General features: G+C 40.6%; 1 protein-coding gene across 9 annotated transcripts in view; it reads right to left on the bottom strand.

Moving 5' to 3' along the window:
• The window catches only part of VPS41 (VPS41 subunit of HOPS complex), a 147,022-nt gene that overhangs the window by 93,552 nt on the left and 35,278 nt on the right, over positions 1-18,192 (bottom strand). For 5 of the 9 annotated variants that reach the window (XM_084857840.1, XM_084857841.1, XM_084857843.1 and 2 more), the window contains exons 3-4: positions 17,258-17,365; positions 11,402-11,479 (exon numbers count right to left, since the gene is read on the bottom strand). The exons of 1 other annotated variant lie outside the window; for it this stretch is intronic. In XM_084857840.1, coding sequence (XP_084713966.1) covers positions 11,402-11,479; positions 17,258-17,365 — 186 coding nt within the window. Of the gene's footprint in view, positions 1-11,401; positions 11,480-14,758; positions 14,860-17,257; positions 17,366-18,192 lie in introns of those variants that run through there. 3 more of the 9 variants (XM_084857842.1, XM_084857846.1, XM_084857847.1) reach the window with 2 other exon arrangements.

Genomic DNA, 18,192 nt, shown 5'->3' with positions numbered 1-18,192 from the left:
TATGGATTATGTCAGCTCTTCAATTAGGAATAAATTCATGGCCATTCAAAGAGCCTCTTTTAACTGTGTGGCAACTTCTTCTCCCCTGATGCTCATCATCATCCCACCTTCTAGTGTCAGTCCCTCAACGGTGAACCTAAGAAATCAATCTGCTAATGTATAATTTGTAAAGCTCCTCTGACTAACAAATGGATAATTGATTCTTTCACAAATGCTGCATCCCCATGGATGGGACACAGGATGAATAACAAACATTAAGCCTGGATTTGACTCCAATTGTAGGAAAGAGGCAGTAGTTGCGAGCAAGAATTCTGAACATTTTAAAAGTTGACTGTGCAGCTTCATGCCTTTAGCCATGGCTAACAAGCATGCAACATACGGAGTAGGAGTGCGAAAAGCAGACTAGTGTTCAGTGCTACTTGTGGCAAACTGCATTTCATTTCAGGAGGGTCCTGCTGATTATACACTCACAATAAGAAACATTTTCACCCAAATCTTTAAAAAACATAATCTCAAGTAATCCCAGCATAACCTATGCACAGTATCATATTATCCAAATGTAGTTTGCAAAAATAAATCTTCACGGATTTTACAGAGTTTCTGATTCCACGGATCCACCTGATTCTCCACAGATTTTCTTTAAAACAAAGTGATAATTTGATGATTCAGAAGTCTACAGCTCTGAGCATATACGGGGGCATGTCCCATTGGTTTGGAGAAGTATACAACACCAGCCAAACATTAGTGTACTTATCACGTAATAAGTGTGGAGTTTTAATTTTAGGAACACAGGAAGCTGCCTTATACCAGGACAAGTTATGGCTGCATCAGACATAATATTAAACCATAGTTTAGTGCTACATGAACGAGCTCATGCACTTCCCTCTTCTCCTCTGGCATGGTTGCGAGGCGATCAGAAGCACCCGCTTCTGTATTAAATTAACTGCAGTTCACTGTTTCGCCCAAACTGGGACAAACTGTGTTTAAACTATGGTTTGTCTGAACAAGCCAGGATCAGAAACCACCACTTGACTTGGCTTAGTTCAGACAAGCCATTGTGTAAACTAACCACAGTATGTCCCGGTTTGAACAAAAACAACAGCAACCCCAAACTGTGGTTACTTTAAAAACAGAAGCAGATGAGTCCGATCTCTGCCATGTAAGAGGGAAGAAGGCTTGTGCACCACAGCTTAGTGTTACATCTGAACCACATCAATTTGTTTATATAGCCCAGTATTGGTCACTGTATGGTAGTGACCTTTCTCATCACTTGATCCTTTTAAATGGAGATGCCAGAGATTGAATCTGAGACTCTCTGCTTGCACAGTATGTGCTCTACCACTGTTTTGATCTCTCTATATTTCCAAGGTGCAGCACAGTGGCAGGAGTCAGGCTGGAATATGGATAAAAGACCAGCAAAAAGGGCATCTGGCTATAGAGGAAAAAGATGAGCTAAGAGAACAAGGGCTATCTGACCATGCAGAGTACAAAAGTCCCACCCCCTGGACACTGAAATCTTCAGCTTCAATAAAGCCCACTTCAGATGCTTTATATAGAAAGCACATAGGTAGTCACCTCTGGTAATCACACATGGTTTTTTCTTGTTGTAATTACAGACAGGCACTGAATGTCTTCCATTGTAAAGTGCATGGCTTTTTACCAGAACATATTAGGCCTCAGCCTTGGAATCATCTTTGGGACAGGTGAAATAATAATAAATGCCTCTGGAAATATGCAGAGTGAACCTTTTCAACAGTAAAAGTCACAGTACTGAGGGACAAGCCCTCCCATATTAGTGATTCAGCAGAAATAATTTGGGATCAGAGGTTTGACATCTAACAATATCTAAGCACCAGCACAGCAATTAAAAAATAAAACACTAGTTTTCCTGCATGGAACTTCTTTCACTGTAGGAAAGCTGTGCTGTCTCGAGTTACCCTTAAAACTTGTAAGATTCAAGCAAAATTGCCTGGCAGCATATTCAACATGAAATTTGATGTGCACAAGAACAATGAAAGATTGACTCAGTTCGAACAATCCTCCAAAGTTTGATGCATTGAGAATGTGCCATAGTCTCCTCCCATGCTACAACACGTGGCTGGATCATCTGTCTTGATTCAAAACCATTGTTTTCAGTCATATGCAAATGCAATTGATCAATTCATTGACTAACTCAAATTAATTGAATAAATTGGCTAACTTAAGTCTGCAATCCTACACACATTTACTTGGGAGTAAGCTTCATTGAACACACTTAGGCCTGGTCGCACATCACGATAAACAAGGAGGTCAGGGGAACAATGGCTTATAATCTACGGGCAGCATGCTTGTGCACACCACCCAATCACTCCTACTGCAAGTGGGAGCGGCTAAACAAACTATGGATCTTCTGTCCATGGTTTGTTTAGCATTAACTGGGAACTCTGGCTTGTCTCTCCCCCAGCAAGCCGAAGTCATAAGCCATGCTTTGTTGTTGGTTTGTACTTTGGCTTGTTGGGGAAGAGACAAAGCAGAGTTCCCAGATTGCACATAATACTAAACAAACCATGGCTGTAAGATCTGTGATATGTTTAGCTACTCTTGATCCAGCAGCATTTATGAGCACACTTTAGACATACTTAGAGGAGACTCAGTGAAAATGAACTTGTCCCATTTATTTCAAGGGTCTAGTCCAAGAATGACTAAGCCTGGATCCATCCAAACTTCTTTGATTGGTGACATACTTTTTTAAAAAAACCTTTGTTCAAAATTCTGGTGACATACATGAGCTGCTTGCTTTCAATAATCTGTTGCTTAAGATACCTTTATTTTTAAAACTCTATTCTTATATTTTTATTTTTATTGTGCTACAGAAGATTTCAAACCCACGTATACTTTCCAATGCAATGAGGGGTAGGTCTTCCCCAGGGCTGCAATTAAAGGCCAACTCATGGATGGAGGAGTGAGGAAATCACACACACACTCTATTTCTATCCTTGATGTCTTGAGGAAGAAGAAGAAGAAGAAGAAGAAGAAGAAGAAGAAGAAGAAGAAGAAGATGATGATGACGATGATGGAATTTCCACCACAAATTTTATCTGAATTACTTAGTATTCTATGAGAGATGCAGTAATGAGCAAGCATACATCCCGTCATGACTTTTAAAATGAATAAGGTCCAACTTTCTATTAGAACTAAAGCTTTTAGCTATACAAAGTTCATTATCAACAATGTCATAACCCCCATTGGGAATAAAAGACTGTCATACTTGTGCGCTTTGTTCATCATGCTATTTCTCTGACATGCCATTTTTTATTCTTAAGAATTCATGCATGTTCTCTTTTTTTAATGGCAAGAAAGGGCTCCCAGCCCATCGTTAATGTCACCTCCTATAACAAGTGCTGTCCTATTTTAATTCTATTGCTTTTGGCTTTCTAAAAAAGAAAATCATCTTAATGTAAACAACATTTAACTAATGACAGAAGTCTTAAAATAATTCTAAGTGGTGGCATTTTGGCATATGAGCACACAAACACACTGTTAATAGCACATAGCCTTTTCCTTATCTAGCCTTATTTCTTTTGTTCTCGGCGCATTTGTCTGACCAGTGAGAACATTTGACATTTATTGCAAGACATTCTTATGTTTTCTTAGCAGCATAGGAGATGTTGTAGTATGCCCCTCCCATACCCTTCACCAATGTCAGAAGATAAAGGCCATGTTGGAGGAGTTCCTTCCCACCCCCATTCCTGACAGTGACAACACTGGGATGGGCAAAGACCATATCAATAGGCTCCAGCACATCACAAAGGTCATAGTCCTATGCCACTGGTAATCCAAAAAACTCTCAACGGCAAAGCAAAAGTTAGTATAGACACTGCTAACCTGTTAAAGGGGAAATAGCCTATTATACATGCGAGACCCACTGAAACATTCTGTTTCATACGGCAACACTGTCTGGACACAGAGCGATTGAAGGCAAACATATACTGAAACATATGATGGGGATTCTTGTGGTTAGGGTGTAGTAGATGGTGGGTGGATTATAGTTTAAGTAAAAATAGTAAAAGCCTCATACAACTTTGAATTTTAAAACTGCATCATTTTATTTTTACTCCGAGGAAGCACCTCTTGGGGTTTGAGAACTTGCAACTTTTAAACAACTATCTAGCCCAAGGAAGTATAGCTTTTTTTACCCATTTTCAGTCTCTCTCACAGGAAAAAAATGGTAGGCACAGGCATAAAATGCAGCTTAAGGGAAGAGAAAAAAGCTCTGGGAATCAGCAATATACTAGCTTCTTAGGACCAATCCTTTCCAAATCCCCCCAATACTTTTAAAAGGTTGTTGGGATTTAGCAAACACACATCTATCTAATAAGCTTCCTCTCTCTTAAAAGACTGTGCTGTGCCAAACACTTTAACTCTGCTGAGCTCCTACTACAGGGAGCATACCAAAGGGTAATACGCCAAAGCAAGGAGACTATTTAGTAGAACCAGTGGTTCAGCGATATCTTTCAGAGACAAAGCTTAGGTATGTGGTAAAGGTGAAATACTACTACAGTCATTGCCAATGTATAACAGAGACCACCGTTCACTGAACAAATGACCTGTCACCAAACCTTTAAAATATTTCAATCATCTCAACTGGATAAGAAAACTATAGTCCAAGTAAAGCAAGGTAATATAAAAGCCATGTACTTATGCCAGGTCTCTCAAAAATGAAAATGGTGGACATATGGACATTGTATATGCAACAAAACTGTTTAGTCTGTAAAGGCATTTTTCCCCATGAAAGAAAGTATTTGAAGGTTCATTTTTGGATATTGAGATTTGCCAAATCATGTGTTGGATCTATGGTTGCAACTCTGCAGAGTGTAAACAGTATTAAAAAGCTCATAAATTTTAGAAAATTCCTGATAAAACATAGGAAAGTAAAGGGGAAATACTTAAAAGTTTGTTTGCTTGTTTTTACCCATCTTTTTCAGGGGAAATGTAATTTTAACACATTAGAAGACTTTTTAAAAAACTTCACAACCTTTTTAAAAACAATTTCATTCCAGGAGAAGAGTAGTCTTACAAATTACAGGTGAACAGAACAGTGGCTTGCACACTGATGAGATAGCATGCCAGGGTAAACCATTTCCAAAATATTAATTTCAAAGTATGCACTTTCTCATAACCCTACAATGACATTTAAATGTCTATTAACCTGCACATTTTTATTGCCATGGGGAAATTGGAATGCTCCAAGTATTACATTTATTTTAATCTCTGTACAATCATTTTCAGAATTTCAAAAAACAGTACACATTCAATTGCTGGATGCAATATCCAAGATAGATACCAAGTTGATATTATTCTACCAATCAAATATAGTTGGACGATACACAGCCAACTGCCAATGTAAAGACAGAGGATTCAACAGAACTCTCTCTTGCACTGGTTCCAGTCCCTGACAATAAATTAAACCTTCCCATCTTTTATGTAATATTTTCCATAAGGTATTTACACTTTCTGCTGGCATTCTGCTAAATCAAATAGCATAGCTTCCCAAGACCTGGGGACTCTTTGCCCCAAATTGAGTTTTCCAATAGAATCCACTTCCAACATTCTATGAACTATGTGCATAAAGCAAATCCATTCTATCATCCCAAATGCACTGAGAACTATGGCAAACCAACTGGTACACCGTCTCCAGCATTGCAGGCTCCATGAACGTAAGGATTAAATCTGGGACAAGTGTCACTGATACCTAGCTTTTACAAATTTGACCATCCCCATTCAAAGGAAAGGGACCCATCATACTGATTTCAATGGGTCTTAATTGCAGCTAACTTTTCTTGGATTGTATCTACAGTGTCAATATCCAGTATAGACTTGTACATTATGTTTAAAAACATGTAAACATTCTATTCTGTGGTTTGGTTGGCATTTCACTGCTTTGTCTTCTATGCTATTGACAGTGACAACTGAAATGATGCAGTTAGAGTAATAAACAGAAAAATTTACACCGCCTGTCAAAACATGTGAAATGCTGAAGACTAACGTATATGAAAGTCCAATCCAAAGTAAGATCTTTCTTTTCTAAATCAATACAAGAAGGCTTTCTTGCTACATGGGGTTGGGGAGGTGGGGGGGAAGTGAAGCATTATTTTGCCAACAGCAATTAGCTAGATTCTTTATTCTCCACAGTAATAACACCAACAGGGTCATTAAAGTGTTTGCTTTTCTGTCAAATGTAAAAGTGTATCAAGACCATTTACAATGTATGCCATGCATCAAATGGGCATGGGTGGGGCAGGTGTGTGTCTGTGTGAACAAAGTTGTGACAAAGGAAAGACCGGGTATTGGTTAAAATGGAGCAAAGTGTGACAATGGGTGGAGGGATGGTTTCAAAGGCCTTTCAAAGTGTGACTTCATGGAAAATCCCATCAAGGAAATATGAAGCTCAGATAACTTTTGGTAGCTCCTGCAGCATGAAATCCTAAACTGTTGAGAAACTAGGGCAGGACAAGTATCTCAAGCAGACAAGTCTTTGGCCTCTTTTCATATATATCAGCCTTCCCTCTAGCTCTTTTGGACTACAACTCCCAGAATCCCTGACCATTAGCCATGCTGGCTTGGGATGATGAGAAATGAAATCCAAAACAACTGGAGGCACCAAGCTGGAGAAAGCTAATATATGGCTTTAAAAAGGGGATTGGACAAGTTCGTAAATGTTAGGTCTGTCAACAGCTATTAACCACAATAGCAAAATGGTACTTCCATGGTCAAAGGCCAAGCACTTACAATAGGAGATATTTAACACAAACAGAAGAGAGCTGTTGCTTTCCTTCTCTGCTTGTCAGATAAATCTGGCTGGCCACCACTGGAAAGAGGATGCTTGGCTAGGTGGACCATTGGTCCGATCTAGCACAGCTCGTCCTACGTTCTTAAATGCTGAAACTTTAATAGGGCTAAGTGCTACGAAAAGAAACCACCTTTGGGTTTTCAAGGCTGCAAAGAGGCAACCTGACTACTTTAACTTTTTCTGCCATTCTGATTAAACAATTTTTTTCTAGTTCTCTAAGCCATCAAATATTTAAAAATAAAAGTCTCAGCCTTGAAGGACTATGGAAACACACATAAAAAAATTCTGTGGCAAAGGGGTGGTTCTTAAATATTTCATGCTATTTTTCTTTTAATTCTCCTGTTTGTGAAAGGCCTTAAAGGAGTTACATGCTAAAAAAATTTCAATTTCTTCCCACCCAAAGAATGCTTTAAAACATTAGATATTTAAATTTGTTTTCCACGCTCATGCATCACCACTAAACCATTAAATATTAAAAACCAACCCTGCTTATAAAGCAGTCTGTGTTTTCTCCTCTCTAAGCAAAGTGCAAGACTTTGATGGCACAAGCCATGTCTTGTTACTGTGTTTGCTCTAAATATGTATTTATTAAAACACCTGGCAACAGGGCATGAATTCTCTGTCCTCTGAAAGCATTTTTGATTTGTTACTTAGCTAAATGTGTTTGTACAGCTCTCATATCTACAGCTCTTTAATCTACAAGGATGTCAGTTGAGGCAATAATTATATTAATAAATTGCAGACAGTCTTTGAGGAAAAGAGAAAATGAAGAAGCATTTGGAATTAATATGCTGTAAATCGCTTCTTCATCCTCCATTGTCAGTGGAGTTAGCAGGCTTTTCTTCTTCATTGCCTTTAAGTCATAATTTTTAACTCATTTGACACATTTCATCTCACTCAAAGCACTGAACCCTAATACAAGAGAGCACCAGTTTGTCAAATGCTCGGGATCCGAGAACACATATCAGTTAATCTTAAGCAGGTGTCACTGACAAAGAAGCAGCCATGATGGTGAGAGGGAAAGGAAAAAGAAGCATATCTGAATAATCAGCATATCGCCAGCAGTTGTTAAGAATGCTGCAAGTTTTTCCCAGGGTCAGATTCGGCTGTCTTGCTGTATTTCAGTCTGAAGCTTGAAAATGAGCTCTTTTATTGAACAAAAACAAGTATTTCAGCCTTTTGTGCCTCTCCCTACTTTCGCCTTCCCAAGAGGACTCTGGAACAAAGTTAGTTGAACAGATACATTTTGGTAATGGTACTTACTCAGAACTTTGATGAAAGAAAATATTCATGCACCCATCACTCTAGGACTTTTTTGCACTTGTATCTTACCTCACAGTGCCTTTGAATCTTCAAAGGAACACAAGAAAAAGGAAGAGCAATTGTTTTATACTCACTATACCCTGGGTTTCTTTATATTGTACAAAAGTTAGGATAGTGCGTATGTCATGGAAGTGACATGTGCAACTTGGGAAAGCTCTGTTATGGACAATACGGAAAAACCTGGGGAACAGAAAGCACAAGACAAGTCTGAATGTCCAAAGGCATTGCCTAATCAGTGCGCCCACTATCCTCTCAGATAGCTGATTCTTATTACTTAGTCGTTAATAGAATTCAGGAGGGAAACTAGTTAAGATCTGAATTTTGGAGATCATAGCAACAAAGCTAGAAGGGGCATTGCAGGGTTGCCTCACATTATGCCTCCTATGAAGAGGGACAGGAGCCATAGCTCAATAGCAGAGCACAGGAGTTACTTGCCTAAGGCCCCAGATTCGATCCCTGCCATCTCCAGTTAGAGAATCTTAGACTGCAAGGTCAGGAGAAACCTCTACCTGAAATGGAGAAAAGAGCCAGTGCCGATCAGCGTAGACAGTACTAAGCTAGAGGTATCAAAGATCTGACTCAGGAAAAGGCAGCTTTATAGATTCTTATGACAGTGCATACGTCATGGAAGTTACTGAACCAGTTAAGAGGGAGAGTCATATGAAAAATCAAGCGCCTGTGGAGTTCTGGCTATATGTGTCAAAAATGAGAACTGGAACAAGAATAACCATTATTTTCTGTAGAACTGCAAGGGGGCGGGGGGGGGGGGGAGAGAGACCAAACATAACCAGCTATATTGCTGAGCTTATGTGCCCCAATCCAGTAGTTCTAATGCACAAGTGAGGGCTCTGATAATGGGCACGTAATTTCATGTTTGCAGGGGGCTGCCCCACATACTTTTGAAACCAAGACTGGGGCAGCCCCTGCTCACACAGGACCCCCTTGTGTGCACAATAGCTCCATGGTTCTTACTACAGACAGTGAGCACACGTACATTAAAAGAATTGGAACATCATCGAAATGACTTTCACTAATATCAAGTAAGGTCACTGTCAATCTGACCACAACAATATGAAAAAAGTTCCTTCAAAAGGTTGTTCCTAGCAATAGGACTGGGGGCAACAATTGCATAATTAGATTTTTAAAAATAAAAAAATATGTAACCTCTCGCCTTTCACACAAAAGATTGCTGTGTCAGCATCAGAACACATGTTCTGTTTTGCAAGCACATCAACGTCTTGTGATGGATACTTTGACAAGCGCTGACAATGGTCTCAAACAAATTTGCCTACCAGTACCAGGCATTCAAGTAGACTAGACATACATTGTATATATTTCTCTTTAGCCACAAAAACATATGGCCAACTCATGTATAAGAGGTATATTTTATGCTCCAGAATAAGACTTAACATAAATTCTCCATTGTGCTCATTCTAAGATTCCAGGAAGCTACAAAAAAAAACACCCCTTCCTCTTCTCCTTCAATCAATACAATCCCTTAAGAGACCAAGTTTCAGGACATTCACATAAAATATTAGCTTTATATATTTGCAGTAGATAAACTGAAGTAGCAAAGCAATCAATCAATTTTCAATTACTTTTGGCATCTCAGTATGATAGGACACACATTAACAATAGTCAAGCTAACAAGCTGTTTCATGCCTACAGATTCCACAAGCATCCCAAGTATGCAGATGAGCCTTGTTAATTATGACCATACAAGTGGCCCTTTTCTCTCTTTGCCATTGGCTTTAAAAGACCCAATAAGCAACACCAAGTGACGACACCAGTCAATCGGCTAGAATGGACTTTCCCAGTTTCACATACTGGGCGTTCATTTCAATATGCGCTTGTTGCCTTTCAGACACAACCCTAAGCTATACCTGAGCAACTGTGATGTAGACAGCATCTCTGCTCTTCTCTCCCACTTTCACTTATCCATCCAAACCACTTACTCTTCAAAGTGTGCTGCAATATGTTCACTGCAACTGTTTCTGTTTCTCTTCCACACTCACTCATGTTAGACAGAAGGAAAAAACAGCTGGCAGACTATAAAAGCTTGCTGTATGACAATCTCATTTCCTCGCAGCCATTTAAAAGACGACAAATCTGTTAGTAACAAGTAATTGTTCTCCACTTCCCAACTACATCCAATTCATATGTTACCAAAGCAGTACCAGAGCTGCTGAGAAGACACTTCCCTATGGTTTGGTCCCACATTATCTTTGAAACATACAAAACTCTGATCCTAGTTCGTTAGTCTGATCACATTGTTCCTTCCCCTGCCAACAGAGGGAGGGTTTTTTCCCAATTACCATGCCACCTCAGAAGCATATTTGGTTTACGCAGTGGGCTTGTGGTGACAATGGGCTCCCCAAAAGAATGGGCGAAGGAATAAAGGAAATCATATTCTGTCTCTCTCAATAGGAGGATACATATTAGATAAGTTCTCCACCTTTTTACCTGATAAAAGTATGGAGAGTTCAGCCATTCACCGTATCAGTGGGCCAAAACAATTAAAATAGTAAGAAGATTATTGTGAACATACCATAATAATGCAAATCTAGTCACACCGGGTTGAATCCAGACTAAATTAGTTACACTTAGTTTCCACTGAAATCACTGGGTCCCAAGTTCAACTAACTTACATCACACGCTTATACACATACACTCAGAAATAAGTCCCGTTGAGCCTTAGCCTGGATCCAACCCATTGTTTCAATTATTTTAATTGTTAAATATAGAGCTGGAAAAAACATTATTATGCCATACAGAAATTTCATTTTTCAAAGTGAACATGGCAATTTGGCTCACAAATATTTCTACAAACCTACTTATACTCATTGGTTGGTATCCAATTAACTCATCCTGCCAATATAACAACTTCTGTCAGCTCAAAGGGAATGGGCCAATTCGTCTTCCCCCTCCAGCCCACCATGCACCCTTCAAATCTGCTCCAGAGGATTGGGAGAAATTATGCTCATGGATTTGGCCACCACACCAGCTATCAGTATTCATTCTGTATCAGCTGAAATGCAGAAACCCCATCCTGCAGTGATTCTGAACACCGTAATGTTATGCTCAGTGCAAGTCACATAGCTGGCAATAGAAGAATGCCAGTTGAGGGGTACAGAGAAAATCCACAAAACGACGGTTGTGATGTTGTTTCCACATCTGGTATTTTAAGCATACTAAGCATCTGGTATATTAAGCATTAAGTTGTCTCATACTAAAATAGGGTATACTTACAATATCAAACTTTTGGGTGATATTCCCCTGGACATCAAGTAAATAAACCTTGCCATAATGTGTTCCAAGCGCCAAAAACTGAGGAGAGAAGGGGGAGAATAAATATTCCAGTGAAAATTTAAAAAACAATAACCCAAATAACAAGAGTATTCCAATGAATTTTGCACAAAATTACCCCTCCGAGAACAGATTTAATGAGCAGAGCTCATTTAGCAGCACCCAGGTAATTAAATAGGATTTGAAACTTACATTATTGTGGTGGTGTACATCAGCTGTCAAGAATAAGTCACAAGAATAACCCACCACCACCATCACATCCTCCAAATGTACCAACAAGAAATGGTGCCCCGGCAGTCTACACATATGCCTTCATGGACTATGGTATGTTGTCTGCCAGCCCATCTTGGGTAAAGGCAATCGGGCAGCAAGCTGCTCAGCCAGAGCGGGAGAAACTGCTGTCACTCTTGCCCAAGCCTCTGCCCATGCCTTTTCCCCTTGCCTATGACAGCCCCTCCAATGGTGCCCAAGTGGCACCAAGGAGGGGCTGTCATGGGCACCCCCTTTGCCCCCACCAATCCTCCCTTACCAGCTCCAATCATGATCTTCATCGTCAGAGCCCTTTAAAAAAATTTCCTGACCCCATTTTGCGCAAGAGGGGGCTGCGAAAATTTTAAATAGCCGAAAATCGGGGTGGGGGGACAAATCCAAGAGTCCTCAAGGACTCTGTTGCGCCAGCAGCCCTTGGGGGGGAGCTTGGATATTGCCCCCACCTCCAATTTTCAGGAAGGGCACTTTTAAAATCCAATGGAAGCCTATGGGGAGATCATTCCCCATATGCTTCTACTGGATTTTAACAGTGTCCCTCCAAAAAATCGGATTGGGGGAACCCAACCCCCCGCCATGGGTCCCGTTGCCCTAAGGACCCATGCCCCCATCTGTTTTTCGGGGACGGGGCACTTTAAATCCCAATGCAAGCCTACGTGTTGGGATTTAAAGCTTCGTCCCTAGCTTGGGGAAAAGATCTTGCCCCCAAACTGGGGATGAAGCTGTTTTCGTATAGGGAGGATGGGCTGGTGGAAAAAGGCTTAAAATCACCCACTTACTTGCGGGTGTCCCAGTCATGCCATGGTGGGGGGGGACCCTTCAGGGGTTCCCCCACATGGCTCCGCACTTTCCCCCAGCATTCCCCTGCTTCACATAAAAGAAAAGGTCTTTCCCCCGATTAAAGATCTTTCACCTGCACTGGGGGGAAATATTTTTTTATGGGAAGGAAGGGGGGCGTTTCCAAGTAGGGGAGCTTCTTAGGGTATTTCTCCACCCAGGCACAAATGGGAAACATGCAGGTAAATGGGTTATTGAAACGCTTCTCCTTTCCCCCACCCTGTGGGGTGGGGGAAAGGAGAAGCGTTTCAGTCACCCACTTTCCTGCACATTTCCCATTTGTGCCAGGGTGGCCCAGCACCCTAAGGGGCTCCCCTACTTGGAAACCCAACCTCCCCGCCGCCCCCTTCCTTTCCATTTTTTTTAAATTACTTCATTCCAATCTTGCACAAGATCAGAACAATTTTGTTACAAAAATTGTGCCTCATTTTTTTCTGAAGAAGCAGGGATGCCCAGCATGAGGAAGGGTGGGAGGGGGTACATATACCCCTCCATGTGCTGGGCACCCCGCCTCTTCAGAAGAAATGGGGTGCTTTCCCACCTCCCCATAGGGATTGCTGAAGCTGCCTTGCTTTTGACAGCTAACAGAAGCAAAGCAGAGACCATGATAGCAATGGGGACCAGATACAGGCTATCCCAGCCTGCGCCCCTGCATGTTTGGCAAGGGCAACATGCAGGGGCAGTAAGCCAGTATCCCTTGGTTTTGCACAGATGTGCATGTGTGCAACAGCATGGAACCAAAGGAATTTTTAAAGCCATTTGTGCACATTCCTGAGTTAAGGGGATGTGCGGGAAGAAGTGTACGGGCCCCAATTTTCCACAAAAAACTGGGCTGGGAAAATTTTAAAAATGGGACCCAATCCCAATTGGAGCTGGGAAGGGGGACTTGGCAGCAGACAAGACAGGTCTACTGCCAGGTCCTCTGGGATGCTGGGTGGAGGACTGAGGGGGAGGGAGGGGGACGATCGGGCAACCAACCCACCAATGCTGGGTTGGTTGCCCGATCATCTAGTGGGTGTGCTAACCACCCAGGGTGGGTTGTTTACAAAACAACCCAACCTGTATGGCTAGTCACCCACCATGAGCTAGTGTGACATGTGAACAGCCCCATTATCTCCACAGGCATGTGTGCCTATTTTTCTTTATACAACTCTTACCCCATAGACTGTCAGTACATAACCAGAAACATGGGAAGCATGGCTAGAAACAGCAGGATAGTCCCAGGCTAATATAGAGATGTTTGCAGTGCAAATTACACAGTCTATTCTGGTTCCACAGTAACAGCTTTCATACATAGAGACAGGTAGGGAACTGATATGGATTAACAGCTGCATCGTGTAGAGTGTATAGAGAAATATGTGATGCATGAGCACACAGAACACCCAAAATAATGCAGAAGTGGCCCTGGTTGCTATTTCATAATGCCACTAAAAAGCAAGGGTTTAAAATATTCTATCAAAAAGTTTGTTGCTGCTTGGTACAGAAGAGGGAGCATTTCCCCCCTTTAGCATTACTCAAGTGGTCAGACTCCTAAATTCTCTGTATTTCATTGCATGTGAGCATGCTTCATTGCAGCCTATAATGAAATGCTCACATTTACAGGCACTACTAAGCGTGTCACTCAAGCAGCACAATCTTTAAAAAAAATAACCTTATAGAAAGTCAAGGTTTAAAAGGATTTATCAACATGGAATTGCTTAAAATGAAATTTCAGTTCAGGCACTTAAAATATGAAGCCACATTAAAGAGAAGTCAAAAAAGAGAGGTGGGGGGGAAGAGAGAAGGGGTTCATTAGAAATTCATCCCCTGCAATGCCTTTCACTCCTGCAAGGTTGCCTTTTTACAGGAAGAAAAAGTCCCCCGGGTAAAAAAATCAATACTAGTTAATAAAACATCAGGTGTGCAGACATAACTAGGTATGACTATTCCACTGCACAGGCCTGCTTGAATGCACCATGTGCCATGACGATTAGTCATCCAATGCAGACAGCAAGTCCAGTGAAAACATGTTTTAGCATTGAAAGGAAAAAAATTATAATTCTGGAGGGAAATTAGTCTGAATATATGCCAGTCTTCAATACTCCAAACAAAGCCCAATTGTTCTAATCGGAACATACATCTATCATACAGGCTACAGTTTTATTTATGATGACTCTTTCATAGGGTTTGATTTTTTTTAAAGGATACACACTCCACCTTCAGTTTTTAGCTTCAGCATTGTAAGAGACCAATTCTTAAAAGACACCTGCACTCCAGCTTCTAACATTATTGATCCTCCTCATAAATAGTGTAGTTTGCTAGAAAACCAAAAGTGCTCAGTTAAAACAACTCTGCTGTTGTGTCGTTCTTTGTGACACTATAATTAGGGTAGTACCTGGACAGTTCCAAATCTAGAAGCTATTTATAGTGTGGCCCAAGGCATTTGTTTCTTTTAAAAAAGGAAAAACACCACCAGCACAATTGTATTGCCAGATTAAAATTGTCAGCTGTGAAATCACAGAAGCTTAGCAACCTCCAAACATCATTTTTGCTAAACCTATGGCAATCCATAACCCCAACAAGCATTGGGCCCTTCCTATTATAAGGGCTCTCCTGTGAGCAAGGGCATGTTGGTGTGCAACAAAGAACCCCTGTGCATGTACAGAGGGTTTCCTATGTAAAAAGAGGGAACAGCAAATGTGCACACATGCACACACGAGTGCTTTTGGATCATATCCAACCTCTTTAGATGTAACTGTGTGGAGACATGTAAAATAGTCTGTTTCTTACTACGGGCGGTACACGTGCCCTTACCCTTAGCCCTTGACGAGCTAAGGCTGGCTGTGGATTGTTTTGCTTAATAGGACTTTTTTATGTAACATATTCAAAACCTTAGTACTGGAAGGATCAACATGTATTTACCTCTAGCAACGGTGTAGAAATGCGGAGGCTGAGGGCTAAATTTAGTCGTCTTAAAAGTCAAACTATACCTTAACTATTCCAACTTTATGCTTTTTAAAAAGATGCTAGATATGGGAATGACATGGTTGAGCACTCCTGTGTTGCAGAAATGTAACATGTAAGCCAGTCTGAAGTCAATCAAGATGATACTGTATGTTCATGCTCTGACTCATTCTGAATCATAGCTGACCGCAAAAGTGTACAGAATATGCACATTTTCCCCTGACTTGTACCACTTCGTACGCCATGTGTTCTACCCCAAGAAATGCAACTGCGGTGCTCAGAAAGGGAGGGGATCAATTACCCCCATTGTGTGCTTTATTTAGGGGTGTGGGAGATTATACATGGTGTATAAGGGGAGCTAACATAAACTTGGGTTAGGGATCTTCCCCAAGGTTAGTCTCAATAACTAAATTAGGGACCGCACACCTTCCCTGTTCCCAAGGCTGGGGAACTTAGCCATCACAGGCTGACTCGGTGAGCACACAGGTCTTCAGAGCCTGAAAAATAGCCCCTTGAAGATCCTACCACAGCTCCCTGAGAACAGTGATTTGTGACTGGAACCTGGACAAAAAAAAAGCAACCCACATTTAGATTTTTCCATAACTTGCACCTTTCTTTAGTGAAAGATAACCATTGTTGAAAAAACAACATGAAAATGGGAACACACAAAGATCTGGATCAGATTTCGTTTGATTTAGAGAATTTCACTAAAGGTTATCAGGGAAAGATCTGGTGCAGATGTTATATTTCTGAGCTTACAAGCACAAAACAACAGCTTGCAGGATCAGTTTATTTGTGTGAACAACATTAGGTCAGATGAACCTCTCACAGAAGATCAGAGAGAGAGAAATGTCCACTTGTTGACTGCAGGCTGCTCATAGGAGTAGTTCCTACAGTCTTCTGTAAGTAGTTCATAAGTAGACTAGTCATGTGAACAGTTATTTCCACAGGTAAACCCTGCAATATAACAATTCTACAATCTCCAATTCAAAGAGACTGAGAAAACTCAAATTTGTGTGTCCAAAGTACTGGAGGTCTAATTGACCCTAGCCCTGGAGTCATTACAGATGACAGATACCATCGATAAACTTATACACTTGTGCAATAAACCATCCCTATTTCACTGTTTTTTACATTACACATCAGATTCGTTGTTAAATACATCTTTTTTCTTCTTCTTTTACTTGTGACTTAAGTGGGGTATGCCTGATCCCAAGAATGGATTAGTAATGCAACATTTCAAACACAGGGGAGTTAAAGACAAGGACTAAACACAAATAATTCAGCACAGCATGGGGCCAATGCAAGCCCAAACCGAGGTCATGTTTATTCATCAGGCACTTGACAAAAACGTCAGAAAAGTGATTGGATAATAGATGGCTGTAGATTTGCCAAGTAAAAATTTGAATAAAAAACACCACACCTGTCCTCCATTTCTTCAGCAAGGGCAATTAATACACAAGTATTCCCATATCCAGGTACAGTTTGGGCTGTATGCAAAGAACCCACAGTTGCCAAAACCCACTTACTACATTTCTAAATAAAGAATGCTCTTTTCTTATCTCGTCATACTTGCCATGAAACAAATTTCTAATAGATCACCAGACTTCTCTACAGACTTTATTCTTGATTTGGAACTCCTGATATTATGTGTATCAAAATTCCTAATGTTAGGGTCAACAGAATAAATGTGCTTAAAAGAAACAAACAAAATATATGGACACTTGTGTCTTGCAAAAAATAATACCTTACCTTCTCATGTACTGTCATGCAACTAGCAACATCCTTCTGGAGAATTTGTGTAATCCCATTAGAAAGCCTTTCATACTTCAACTTGGGCTCGTCTTCGCTGTCATCTTCCTGTATTAAGAAATTATAAGAGGAAACGAGAATACTATTCTTCTCAAGTTTACTTAATACTTACACACTACAGCTATCCCCAAAAGTACTACATAGCTACAGCCATTGATAGTCCTCTATGAACTCTTAACGGCCGCTAACAAATGGAAGCCAAAATCCCCACATTCCACCATTCCAGTTATTAGCACTAGAATACTGGATTGAAATTCTTTTAATAAAAATGTATTTATCAACAGTGCTGTAGTGCAAGAGCTATTTAGTTATTTCTTCAAAAGGCAGTGGGTGGGTGTGGAAACCACAGATGTTACTTGGTTAGATAAAAGAAAATCCCATTTTCTAATTATTATACAAAATATGTAATGTATGGATATGAAAGAACTGATGAAAGAAAATAAAGCAGACAGGGTGAGCCACTATTAACGCCATGCTAAAACATGAAGGCTATTGTTAAAAAAAAATCTGAGGACCTTTAAAAGTAGCTGCACCTCTGTATGAAGGACAAAAACAAAATAAACAAACAAACAAATCCAGTAGGGAGATATCAGAATATATGCAGAAGGTCAGGATTCAGAAAAAGAAATACACTGCTTGTGGAAAAAGAAGTGAACGTAAGGTGGCTTCAGACAAGGCAGCAAATTCACAAGTGACTTGAACTTCCTCTTGCCATACTTCCATATCTCATCTGAAGCCTAGAGATGTATCCATGCTGGAGGGAGAGACAGAGTCAACATATATCTGGGCTTCAGACAGAATGCAGAAGTATTCTGAGAGGAAGAGTTGAAACCATACGTTGTGCATCTCACAATGGAAATGGTACATGGTGCTTT

Source organism: Heloderma suspectum, chromosome 5, assembly GCF_057233095.1.
Source record: "Heloderma suspectum isolate Gila_16-S chromosome 5, 16-S_ref, whole genome shotgun sequence".
Taxonomy (NCBI): domain Eukaryota; kingdom Metazoa; phylum Chordata; class Lepidosauria; order Squamata; family Helodermatidae; genus Heloderma; species Heloderma suspectum.
The sequence above is the reverse complement of the archived record's forward strand: the minus strand, read 5'-3'. Positions and strand labels throughout refer to the sequence as shown.